The 13,259-nt window shown below is 38.5% G+C and overlaps 1 protein-coding gene across 3 annotated transcripts in view; it reads left to right on the plus strand.

Moving 5' to 3' along the window:
- EPB41L4A (erythrocyte membrane protein band 4.1 like 4A) overlaps positions 1 to 13,259 on the plus strand; it is a 137,830-nt gene that overhangs the window by 52,507 nt on the left and 72,064 nt on the right. For all 3 annotated transcript variants that reach the window (XM_074812668.1, XM_074812670.1, XM_074812669.1), the window contains exons 2-4: positions 2,112 to 2,216; positions 11,755 to 11,806; positions 12,933 to 13,011. In XM_074812668.1, the coding sequence (XP_074668769.1) occupies positions 2,112 to 2,216; positions 11,755 to 11,806; positions 12,933 to 13,011 (236 nt within the window). The remainder of the gene's footprint in view (positions 1 to 2,111; positions 2,217 to 11,754; positions 11,807 to 12,932; positions 13,012 to 13,259) is intronic.

A 13,259-nucleotide genomic window follows, 5' to 3' on the forward strand; every position in this document is an offset into this window, starting at 1 on the left:
AGAAGCTCAGCATGCCTTTGGTGGCCACCACTCTGTGTCCCCTGGAAGCCATGGTGCAGGCAGCCCTTTCTATGCCTTCTGCAAGGGTTTATTAACCACGGTTTGATTAACTGTGTCAAAACCCTGTAGCTCTGAGCAGGTGATGGTGGAGCTCCTGTCTATAATATTCCTTTAACGTTAGTTACCCGGTTGGAAGTGTTGCCATCATTATCTGCTTTGGTTAGGGCTGCTTGATTATTTTGAGCTTTTCCTGTGTGTGTTTCTAGAGACACCTGTCCAATCCTAGGTTCCCAAGACCTTGTTATACTGTAAAGATAATGGAAACAATTCCAATGGTGAAGGTAATTTGCTTTTTATGATGTATGAATGACGAGATAACTATGTGCTTTTTAGTAGGATATCTCTCCTGCTTCTTTGAGTAACAGCTGATTTAAAGATAAAATGAGGCAGGACAATTACTGCTTCAGTTTTGAATCTCTGCTGTCTAGTAATTTAACCTGCATTTTAAAATTTTTTTTAAGGTGTGTTTTGTTTTGTTCCTGTCTTTTTGCTGTAGTGCTCCTGATAGTCACTCTATAGCTAAGAGGAGCTGATTCTTGTCTCTCATTGTTCTTACAACACAAGTTCGGTTTCTTGTTGAGGAACCTGATGATAAAATCACTATATTGCTCTGCATTATCCAAAATGTTAAAATGAGATGAAGAGAATTTTTGCTTACCTTCATCATGTTTTCCCCCAAATTGTTTTCCATTTTGTGGCTGTAAGTCTCACTGTGCGTGCTGAGGGAATATGTAATTACAATTGCTTAGTGTAAACAACCTGTATGATGGCTTTAGACTGGTAAACACTGAGAACCTTTCAAGAACATCTGCTGGTTTAAGCAGATACAGTAAATCTGGTGAACAGCATGGATACACAATTCCCAGCCTAACAGAGATGTCGTGGCTTGTTTAGTGTGAGTGACTATTGAAATTGTTGTATTGGCCCTGCCCATGTGACTAGGTACAAATCCTGACCAAATGCACCTGCTGGAAAACAAATAGCTGCATCTTCACTGTCGTTATGTGATTGATACTTTACCAGCAAAGCTAAATTTAATGATTTTCAAATCAATATTACTTGCCATTTTAATTTTGAAATTATTTGTTTGTACGCTGAAAAGTAAAGTAGCACAAACAGTTTCCCACAGCTTCCTCTTTCTGTTTCTTTTCTCTCTGGTCATTTTACTACAGTCTAGCAGTTTATACAATATGAAGCAGTTAACTAAAACCTAATTATGAGTTATGTCCATATTTTCTTGTGGAATTTAGGACTGTAGTAGTCAAAGACTCTAATTGATTCTGAGGGGGGATCATTCTGTGTAATTATTCTCAGTCTTCCTAGCCTGTTGTTGACTGCTAGGCAAACCAACAAATAAGAGGCATTCAGGTGGAAGTGAGCTTTTTATAATGCATTCTCAACAGTAAAGTGTTGTTTGCAATATTGTCCCCAGCACTGTTTGCTAATACAGCCATAGACCCTTAATGAAGGACTATTCAAGAAAACAATGTGATTATTTCAATTCAGGATGTTGGATGGCTCCCACTTACACTATCAAAAATATTTTAAAAGAAAACAAAACTGAACCTTCTTCACAAAGAGTTGTAACAAAGCAGCTAATGATTTATAATTTAGATCTTAAGGGCAAAGTTTTGCTTCCTGATCTATGTTGTTGGAGTGACAGACCCATACTGGAAGGACGAGTATGATTTTAGAATTAAAATATGTCACGGGGATTAGAATTTTGATCAGAGAACAAGTTTTCTAGTTTAATGCTAGGTTCACCAGGATTGTGCTTATGCAAGTACACTTGAGGATTTGTTTTCTTTGTTGTTTTGTATTTTTTAACTATTGACCTGCCAGCTACCTAATAGTATTTACAGAATGATTGATTAAACATGTATGAGGACAAAATATTTTCTTCCGTACAGCTGAAAGTTGTGTTAGAGGCACTGGGAACTGCCTCCTTTTTTTTTTTTAGACAAAGCTAACTGAATGCATGAATGCCACTGCAGATAGCTGACAAAGGCAGAACATCTTTGTGAAAAGGTTCTCTAAATTCTTTCCCACAGAAGTCAACGAAAGGGTCGGTTGTCCTGGGCTACGTATTTCGTCACTTAAACCTAGTGGAGATAGATTACTTTGGACTGCGCTACTGTGACAGGAGTCATCAAACGGTGAGTAAAAGACACAGCAGATTGTATTTTTCATATGTAAAAATTACCCTGTTTGTGCCATTTGCCTGTGCATTAAATTGTCATAGTTTCACTAAACTATTTCCTGGCTCAGGTTTCCAGTAATAATTTCTTTGTGGTTTTTTTGCATTAAAGTCTTGGAATAGCTATTAATATCTTAGGAATAGAATCGGATGCTAAATGTTGTTGAAAACTAAATGAAGGAAGTATAAATAGTACAAAATCATGATATGAAAGTAGGATTAGTATTTTTTCCCTTTTAATACTGTGTCCTGAAGTCAGTGGTTGGTGCACTATGCTGTCGGGCTTTGCTTGGCCCTGTGGTCTCTGGGTGTGTCACAGGCTGCTTCACTTGGACCGCTTGCTGAATGCCTGTTTCAGAGTGTATCTTTTGGTTGGTGTGGTGGCTGCCTGTTCACTGGTAGAGCCCTAGGAGTCCGGGTGTTAGCAATAACATTTTCACTCCACCTGAATCATATCTGTGTCCTTGAGCCCATGTTCTCTTGAGCCTTCTTGTCAGGGACTCATCAGACGTCTGAGAGCTTTTTCCACTAGGAGATTACAGTCCTAAATAAGCGAGAAAATTGAAACAAGGTGAGATGTTCCAGCCAAAGCAGGCAGAGGCTTGGGGCAACGCAGTGTGGAGTGCCCCCTTGAAAGAGGCTGTGCAGGGTTACTGTGGTCAGAGGTGAGAAGCAGAGGATGCTCAACAGGTAAGACTAGTGATGTATTCATAGGGTGGTCTTCATATTACCTTAATTTTATAAAGGGAATAATGCCTGGCCTATGGTTAAATTAAGTTAAGCAGTTATGCTTTTAAAGTTTTCTGTTGAGAGTACGGCACAATACTCTGACCTCAAGAGATGTCATGTTTCATGGCATCAAACTATTAATAAATTGTTGAATTGGCTAAATATTTGCCAGTTTCTTCTGTTTAGCAGAAGTTGAGCATGTAGAGACTGAAGTCAGAGCAATATTAGCAGAAGATTATTGATTGGTGCTGAGAGCTACAGACTGCCCCACTCACTGTATCTTTATTTCTGTGAAATAGTTTAGACATCTATGAATTCAGTTCCTTGATAAACTTCTAACCAAGTTTCATTCCATGGAGTTGAAAGTCAGATTCAGTGGTGAACTAAAGGCAGACTGTTAAAACCAGTATATTTTGATTCCCCAGGAAATTGAGGTGTGAATGAAGAGCAGATAGATACTTTTTGCTCTCAAAAGTGTTTCCCTTTTTCCTGTAGAGGCAAATAAAATAGAAATGGCTATCACTGGGAACATTTCCAGAGGCATACACACTGTGTATTTAATGGTGTATATGGCATTATGAAAATACGAGAAGATAACATCTCTTCTCTGAAAGGTTTAACACATAAAGGCACATATGAGGACATATCCTGCTAACAGACTAGATTTGTTTGTATGGTACCAGTGTATTTTGTATTATGGTAGTGTGCATGAGCTGTAGGCCATAATCACATTAACTCAGCCTCTCCAAATACAAATACAACTTTTTTTTGCCTTTTTCTTTAACATGATGCTTAGTGGTGTAAATTTAGTGTTAGCCTCTTTATTCTCTGGCCGGCCCAAGGTCCGGAAGCCACTGTGCTTCTTGATTTTTCCCATGGGTTAGGAAGGCATTCATCCCACTTCCCGCATTTGCCTGCTCTTGCACCGATACCAGTCTTGTTGTGGGGATACAGTTTGCACTAGCACAGACATGGAGTTCCAGCCTCTCTGTGCGTGGAGGTCTGCTAGCCTGTGTTTTGCCTGTTTCCTGCACCAGTGGGCAGGTGCCTCTGCTGCGTGCTTGTGTCCTGGTCCCCTGATGGGAGCACGGCCTGTCCACCCCCATCTGTGGGTTTCCTTTGCAGGGACATCCCAGGTGTGCAGGGCAGCTCTGTCCTGGCATGCAGCTGGGAAGCAGCCAGGAGGTACAACCAGAGATCACAGCAGTGGGCCAGGTTGCAGAGTGCGCTTGCCCTGCCATATAGCTGCTGCCACAGCGACTGACTGAGTTTGTACTGCAGGTTGCACCTGTAGCAAAATACTGTGGAAATGCCTGTTCTTCTGTTTGTCTGTGTATAGATAATTAAAAGTTGATGCTGTTTTATCTGAAAAGTTCATAAATGAGTAAAACTGCTACTGTGTTTAGTTTTACATGTTTTATTACAATTGTTGCTAGCTTGCTATTTTTAGTGAAATCTTGTAAGCTCTTGAGACTGGCCAGTATAAAGGGAAAGCTTCCATGCAACAAACAACACCTTGTGCTTTAGCTGTAAACATACATTCAGTTGCTCTCTGCATATGGCTAAAATGCTCAGGGATGTTGGGGGAATTAGTCCTGTAATGCCTGGCAAGAAGCCTAGATTTGAATTTTGGATTGGATATGTTTTGGATCAGCCACAGTAGATTTCCCTTAGGAAAGGGGAAAAAGGTTACCTTGCTAATTAATTTTAAAACCATGCTCCTGAGTTGGTCTCAGACACAGAAACATGTTTGGAGGTTTGACTCCCTATTAATACATTGCTCGTGGTGGCGAATATTTTATTATTTGCTCTGTCAGTTCTTTTGTCACACCATATATTTAACTGAAAGTTGAATAAAGCAGAGTGGACAAAACTATGTATTTTAAAGAATGCAACCCAGTCACAAAAGAAACATTTTTTATTAAGGGTTTGAAATAACTTGTTTAGTTATTTTCCCCATTACTTTTGCATGCCTCAGCACTTCCAGGTGGTCTTTTAAGTGCTGTGTGCTACCTCTTATGTGGGTGGTATCATAATTATTTTAGTAGTACCAGTAGGGCTCTAGTCAGTGAACAAGGTTTCACTGTGCTGTGCAGTATATGAATGCATAACATTAAAATGGTCTTCCTGCACAGCTAACAAATTAGCACATGAGGGAGAATAGCTGGATGCAGCAGACAGATTGACAGAACTGGATGGCACCGGGAAGACCATGAACAATAAGATAAAGCGTAAATTGGATGACACGGTCATATTACACAAATTTTGCTTTATTGACATTTCAGGTTCCCTCAAACTCTCCATGGCAAAAAGACAGTATTTAGTTTGTAAAATGAAGCTCTGGAAGATTGAGTTGCCAGAACAGCGTAAGCTGTATCTATCTTGTGCCCTGAACAAGACAGGACTCTCCTAAGGAAAAACAAAAAGTATCTTGTAATAATTAATTGAAATATAACATTTAATAAGGAATTAAAAATACTGCAATATAAAACTACACCCAAATGAACAGGTGTCTTGAACTAATGTGGTAGGTTGTCAGTAGTGTTTCCTGAATTCTGAATGCTTTGGTTGACAAACTAGACGGTGCTTTTTAATGTAGTACATGAGTACCTTTTTGGTGCAAATTCTTTAAAAGGAAGACCAGTTTTCTTGAGTGCAACTGAAATTCTCAGTGTGCTTCGTCAGCCCTTCACCTGAGCTTTTTGCATTGCTGCAGAGACTGCTGACACTCAAGTTAGGCTAAGCTGAGACCGGGTACGATCATAATGCTTCTTAGTGTGGATGTAGTCAGCTGGGTCCTGATTGACAGGGCATTTTTGTCTTCTGTCTCATCTGCCAGAAATACTGGATGTTGTGCCCCATCTGGTATTTTCAGGCAAGACATGATCACCAGAATCTGTGTTGCAGAAGCTGAAGGTGGCTTAGGAAACTGTCCTGCCTTTTAGACTCTCATTGCTTTAGTATTTGGGGAAAACAGTGGCTCAGTGCTGTACCTCTCCTTTAGTGGAGGAGGGGCCAACTGCTGGGTAAGCCGGTGTTGGGAAGGCTGTGCAGGTCCTCCTGTCACTCCTGATTCCCACTGTGCTGCAGCTCCCAGGTGCTCCCCATGTAGTCACTTTGCTGCTGCCTTTGTGACTTCTCCAGTGTGCCTTAGGATAGTCGTGCTAATTACTGTTCTGGCAGGAGGCCAGTGTTTTCTTGAGGCACACAAAAGAGAGAATGGAAACGACAATTCTAATGCATAGTATCTCAGGAAAAACTGAGCAGAATTTGATGAGGGAAAGGGTACTTTTCAAGCCCAAAGGCAGTCACTTGTCAAATCACAGAAGTGTGCTGAAAGAGTCGTGGTATTAGAGCTTCTCTTACAAAAAAGATTTTGAAACTCCCTTATTGCAGAAAAATAGAAAACCGAAAGGTCTGTTGATAATAAAAACTTTTTTTTTTTAACTTCCAGAAACATGGCTGCACTTTACAGTCTGGCATTGGTCAGGTTGGCCCCTCACCATCCCTAAACGAACTCTTATGCTTAAAAACCTGCTTAATGTAAAGCCTCAGGAGATGTGTCTGCATTGTACAACAGGCTGTGATGCAAACACCCTTCTTTTCTTATCCAATATAATGATAATCTGAGCTATTATATTCACAATGTACCGGCATACTGATACTCTTTGGGCTTTAAGGGGAGAAATACAACTACAGAAAGCTGTATCAACACATTAATTCAGTATCACAGCCAAGCTCATTTCCCCAGCTCCAGTTAGTTCAGGTGCAGTGTGAACATGTGTGTACTGCTCTAAGATTTGGAGCTAACATGAGATGGGCAGCTCTCTGTACCATGCATTGGCTCTGCAGAGTAGATTTTTTCTCCGCTGCCATAAGGAAGGTCTATTTTGAGCATACAGACCTGAAAGCACAGCAGGTGGGAGGTAGCCCATGGCAATAGATTTCACAGCTGCATATCCCAGAGCCCACGTAGAGAGAGAGAGGGGAGATGCAGGTCTCAGTTTCTTGTAAAGCTGAACTTTCTACTGTGAGCCACTGTGCTGCAGTGAGCTGTGGCAAAGTTGAGTGCAGAAGCCTGTGCCATGGACTGCATACCCCTGCTGTGCAAACTCATATATCAGAAAGTTGTTTCTTGATCCATCCAGTGTGATTAATAAAGTAACTGCAGTGTGCTCAGATTGCTAGGTTACTATACCAAATTGGATAGCATAACAGACTGAACAGGCTGTATGTAATTTAACTATAGAAAGAAAAGCATGATTTTAATAAAAGGTTGGTTTGCAATCAAAAATGTCTGTTCTGTAGGGAATTACTGTCATATAACGTAGTGTGTATTTTGATCTCAAGATCTTAGAAAAACAAATGAACTGTACTTAGCTTGTTGGTTTTGTATGGATTTGACATTTGCCCACAAGCATGGTATACTAAATTATCTAGAAAGAAAAAGGCTTGTGCTTGTTAAAATAGATGGTATAGCCAGGGGAAAAAAAACCCAAAACAGACTGACAATATTGATTAGAAGCTAGAAATTTTAGAAGATTGTTAAACAATTAAAACAACCAAGACAAAGCTGATGATCAGGTGAGTTAAAGGTAGTAAGAGTAAGCTTTTAGAGTATAGCAGGATGAACAGGGTACTCACGCTGGTGATGTAATACTGAATCAATGTAACTTCAGATTCTAATAAAAGATGGAAATACTAAATACATTGTAGGATTGCCTGATGACTTATACATTTCTTCTATAATAAGGATGTCTCTTGAAAGTGGTGGTTTTTGCTGTTGTAAATGTGAACAAAAACTGGCATGTGTGGCATGATGGTATAGCTTGGTAAGAATCTAATTAAGAAGCCCAGGATTTATTTTGAAGTTGACGGATTTTTCTCCACCAGATGCTTCATTCACTGATACCACAGCAAACATTTCAACCTAGTTAATATTTTGTTTCTAACAGGTTCATAGAATTTGACCCATGTTTAACCCTATGCAGATACAAGGAATGAAGATTCCAGATTTGTGGAAAAATTTTTGCAGTCGTTTAAATGGGCTAAATATGAAATACTGGATGGTGCTTGGATGCATACTGCTTACACATCTAGCTCGTATGGGAGCTGGATTTGTAAAAGGACAGTAGAGCCTGTCTGTTCTTAGATATGCTGTACTTTAAAACATCTTTTTTAATAATTTCTACCTAAAAATTAAAAGGGAATTATTTTCTTTAATAACATTGTACATTTATAATCCGTCAATAAAAAAAAATATTAAACTAATACTGTATGGTCTTTGTAAATAACAATAAACTAGTAGCCATCACTTTAGTAATTGGATAGTTGCATTGATTAGGACTATTTAGAAATCATTATTTTTTTCCCATTTCTTCTGTAAATGTTAAATTCCCCTTTCAGATTCTCAAAATTTATCCCCTGCAGTTGGATGAGTATATGCTGGGCTCTGCACCTCTTTGCAGTAGTAGTGCGCTGTTTATAATGGCAGATAACCCTTGCTGTATGTGCAGGAGAGATACAGGTGGGAAATCTCTGAGAAATGGCACACTGACTGCCAAACAGATAAAAAGAGTGAGGCTGTGTGTTGGAGCTACTTTGGCATTCACAAATATAAGGTTTGTTGTCAGTAACTGCTGTGCAAGTGTATTGGATTAGTAAAACACTGCTTTTTTTTTAGTTCCATTTCTCTTGGCACTTTAACATGTGAGCTCAAAACTGTAGCTATACCCAACACTATTTATATGTAGATGCAAACATTTAACAGGTATCTAACACACATTATTATGTATGTGTGCATATGTATGTTTAGAGGCCTCTGTTGTCAGGGATCTTGGTTTTGTAAATGTTCTCATCTTTACTAACATTGGCTTGAAGAATGCCTTTTCATTATCCGTGAAATTCCATTCATCTTTGGCTTACAAATAAAATGTTAGAAATCTCCCTCTCCTCCCCTCACCCCTTGCATTCTTCCAGAAAATTTTGGCAGCCTTTGAAATAATAAATAGCTGCACAGTGATTTTAAGCATGGGTTTGTGGCATTGCCACAATGCTAAATACTTACTGGAGAAATGAGAAGGTAGATGAGATTCTTGCGTCTTTTCCACTGCTCTCTCTCCCAGAAGTAAACCGGTCTGAGCTGAAGTGTTTAATCTTGATGCCTGTGGTACTCTCAGAAGAGAGTATTTCTTTGTGTCAGATGATGCTTATTTTCACTAGCATGAGTAGCAGCAGTCTGTTTTACAGAAATGAGGGCGGAGAGTGCAGTTCCTCCTGCCGGCTTGGTTTGGGGAAGGAAAGGAAATGTTTAATGATGTAAATAACCAGATTTGTTCCCTCTCCTCTCTTCAGTTTCCTTCTGAATCTGAACTTGCAGTTTTCCCTCTGAATTTTGTCCCACTCCCCAAGCTTGGAAATTGCCTTCAGAAGACCATACAAAGAATATCACTTGTCTTGGCAGTGAAGTACAGCCTAGTGAGAATTAAGAGTTCCAGTGCAACTCTGTTTTGATTGTATTGTCGACACGTGTTCATACAGTCTTTAATTACTTGGAGAAATCCTTGTTTGTCTCATGGCAGCCAGTGAATCACATAGATACAAGAGGCGGTGGAGTTCAGGTTGTGCAGACAACCAGAAATCTCTAACTGTTTTGTGCTCAACTTGCAGACTTGAATGATGATCCATCAATACCCATTATTTCTTTTAAAAATAATAAATCTACCTATGCATGTAAAGCTAAACTGCAAACAGGGCTATAGGGCAATATATCTTGAAGCTGAGTTCAGTTCAGGAGAACTTAAGGAGTTATTCTGTGATAGATTTTGATCTGGTTTTGAAATGGGATAGTTTTGATCTCTTGCAGTCACAAAGCTGTCAATACTAAGCAAGTTAGCTTGACAGTGTGTTGTGATGTCAGTTTTGAGAAGAGGTCAGACCACATTCTGACCACATTGCATACCTAGAATGTGCACTGCAGAGTAATTTTGCCTTTTTTTTCAGCCTGTTGACTATAAAATCTCTTTATCAGCCTATTGTGTTAGCTCAGATTATTGCTGATTTGGAGTTCTAATAGGATGTTTGAACAAGTGCGACAAGTTTTTCTTTCCTTTACGCTTTCTGTTGAGGTTAAGAGGGTTTATATTTGAATAGCTATTGGATTTATTAGATACAAGCATGTACTGAATATTTTTTTCCCTTCAAAATTTAGGAAATTTTCTTAACAGACATTCCAAGATTTGAAATAGCAATGGCCAAGAACAAGGTTGTTTCTAATGCAGGTGGATCAGCAGCTAATGGAAGTAGCTTGTTTTCATATTTTGTCAAAATAATGATAGTTGTTTACAACCACTTATGAAATCAGTTGCTTGAGATTTTCTACTCAAATGTCTTGTAGTGTTTTTCCCTCCCTTCTTTATGCTACTCCTCCATAGTGAAATTTTTTAGTCCAGAGAAGGTCTTTGGATAGAAGGGGGAGATTTTTTGATAATTTTTTACTCATTCTCTACAGGGTTAGTTCAGGGTTGCAAATAAGGAGTTTAATTGTTCATTGGTCTATGTAGTTCCTCAGTTAAAAAAGGTATGGGTTCTAAAGGAGTAGATTCAATCTGCCTTCATTTGCTCTTCCTAGCAGCTGTGTTCTGCAGCCTTTTTGTTTCCAGTATTTTAAGAAGGGGTGCCAATCTCAACTGGTCCAAAAAGTTTGGGTATGAGGGAAGAGGACTGAAGAAAAGGAAGACAAGATCAGTCTTGGCAGCTACCTCTACGCTTTCTTCCAAAACTGAATCATAGAAATGTCAATCTAAGGAAGAAATAAGTAGCTGGAAGGATTACAAGTGCAGGATGCTGGTGACCTGTGTACCCATAATGAGGAAAGTACACAGCTGGTCTGTGGTCAGCGGTAGCACCAGGATAACCTTTATTAGAAGTTTGATAAAGACGAGGCAGAATAACCAGTGAGAAATTGTACTGCAGGTTATCTGCTGATCATATGGTATGGGAACCCATGCTCATTCCTCTGTGGTGTACTAAGCGTACCTTGATCATCTCTTGACACATTTGTCCAACTATTCCTGAAAACCATCCAGTGGAAGAGTCTGTGCCCTGCCCTCCTTGATGTCAATTTCCAGTCATCCTCTCCCCTTGCAATTAGAAACTGTTTCTGAAATGGAAATGAAGTTTTCTTTGCTTCTAGTCAAACCATTTTCTTCATACTTGGTGGATATGAAGGAACATGGATCACTATGTTCTTACAGCAACTTCTCAGCTGTTGGAAGAGTGCTGTTATGCCTATTCCCCTGTACAGTCTTTTGTTTTCCAGAAAACAAGTGAAGTCCCTTCATTCTTTCCTTGTAGGTCCTGTCTTACATGCTTTGTTGTTGCTATTATTTAGAGTTACCCTACTTAGGTTAATCTTCCAGGAAGAAAATAGCACGGTTGCACATCTATACACTAGCTATAGCAGATCAGAAAGACATCAATGGGTACCTAGTGTGATACTTGTGTAGAGACAGCTTGTGACGAGCCTGAGATGTGGTGGCTCTTACCAAACAGATTTCCTTTTAGGAAGCCCCCTATCCCAAGAGAAGATATGCAGTGCTAGACTACAGACAGTGTTTCTCTGATTGGAAGCTGGCACAAGTTTGTCATTAGCAGACTGAAGTGCGTCACTCTGGTAATAAATATCAATATATGAATAAATATAGAATTGCAGTTGTTATGTATTAATTTTCTATGTTGACTAATTTCCATAATTATCTGTCTCACAGTATTGGCTGGATCCTGCAAAGACGCTTGCTGAACATAAAGAATTGATAAACAGTATGTATTTAATTTGAACTTAATGTATCTGAAGATAAAGTAACAGAGGCAATGTTCTGTATAAACAGCCTGCAGAACATTTATATTATAGTCACAACAGATTGATAGTTCTTGAACAAGTTTATTACTGCAGTTCCTAACTATCAAAATTTCACACATAGATTGAAGATACCATCATTTCCCAATAATTTGTGTGATTATTGTCCAGAGTGTGCTTAACTGTGCTTAAATTTTATTTTAGAATAATAAATGGTGCTGTACTTAACATCTATAATTGATTTTATAGTAGCTGTGATATCTCTGTCATACTGTACTGTACCATAACCAAGTTAGATTGCTTTTTGTTTCTGAAGGTAAAAGTAGTGCCTCTTACTGATAATAGTGTCTGCTGTTACTATCATTCTTCAGATATCACAGATGCAAGATTTGTTATTTTTATTATAATTAAAGAACACGATAGGATTATTTTACTTAAGAATTTGGAGACCTATAAAAAGATGTAGAAGTGAAGCATGCATGGAATAAAAGTAGCTGTAAGTTTTGCTAATGAGTTAACTGAATCTTTCAGGAGAATAACATTTTTAAAAGGTGAATTGGAAAAGCTTTTCCAAATATTTCTTAATTAAAGTGGCACATAGTTAAAGTTGCTCCATAATATGTTTGAAAGTATGGAAGGGATTAGCATTCAGTATTATTAGTTATGACAAGGAATCCTGTTTCAGGCACAATTGCATTTTTCAAGAAGTTTCAGTGGAAGAAGTATCTAAAGGTAAAAATCAAGCAGTAAAAAAAAAATCTTGGAGAAATAGTAAGTTAGCAGTGAAATCTAAAGTTAAATCTTCAAAATAAGCAAAACCTCCAAGTAGATAGACAAGCTGTAAATAAATAAACACAAGACTAGAAAAATAATAATAAAAATACTTTTCTTTCTTTTTTCTTCATGAGTAATGAGTATAGATGTACGGATTTGCTATGTGGATATAAGATTTTTTTCTGAAATTTTCAAGTTTAGTAAAATATTAAGGTAGGCTTTTTAGTAGCTGATTTGTAGTCAACTAGTAAAAATTCATAACAATTAACAGTTCATAACAACTAACTTTTGCACCAAATATTTTTTTTCCTTCAGCTGGACCACCATACACTCTGTATTTTGGCATTAAGTTCTATGCAGAGGATCCGTGTAAACTTAAAGAAGAAATAACAAGGTACAGTATTCAGTAAGAGTGTAGTCTGTTGATTTCAGGGTACTAATCTATTCCGGCTAGGTGCATATTGTTGTGGTGTGGCTAGGTTGTTGGTTGGGGTTTTTTGTTTGTTTGTTTGTTTTCTTGAACATGTGAACATTTTTGCTTGAGCATGTATGTGTAGGAAGAGAATTGTGACTAGCCTAACAGTGGTTGGTACGGACAGCTATTTGGAAGCCCAAGATGAAAAGGTGCTCTCTGATGCATCA

The sequence above is a fragment of the Strix aluco genome, chromosome Z, assembly GCF_031877795.1.
Source record: "Strix aluco isolate bStrAlu1 chromosome Z, bStrAlu1.hap1, whole genome shotgun sequence".
Taxonomy (NCBI): domain Eukaryota; kingdom Metazoa; phylum Chordata; class Aves; order Strigiformes; family Strigidae; genus Strix; species Strix aluco.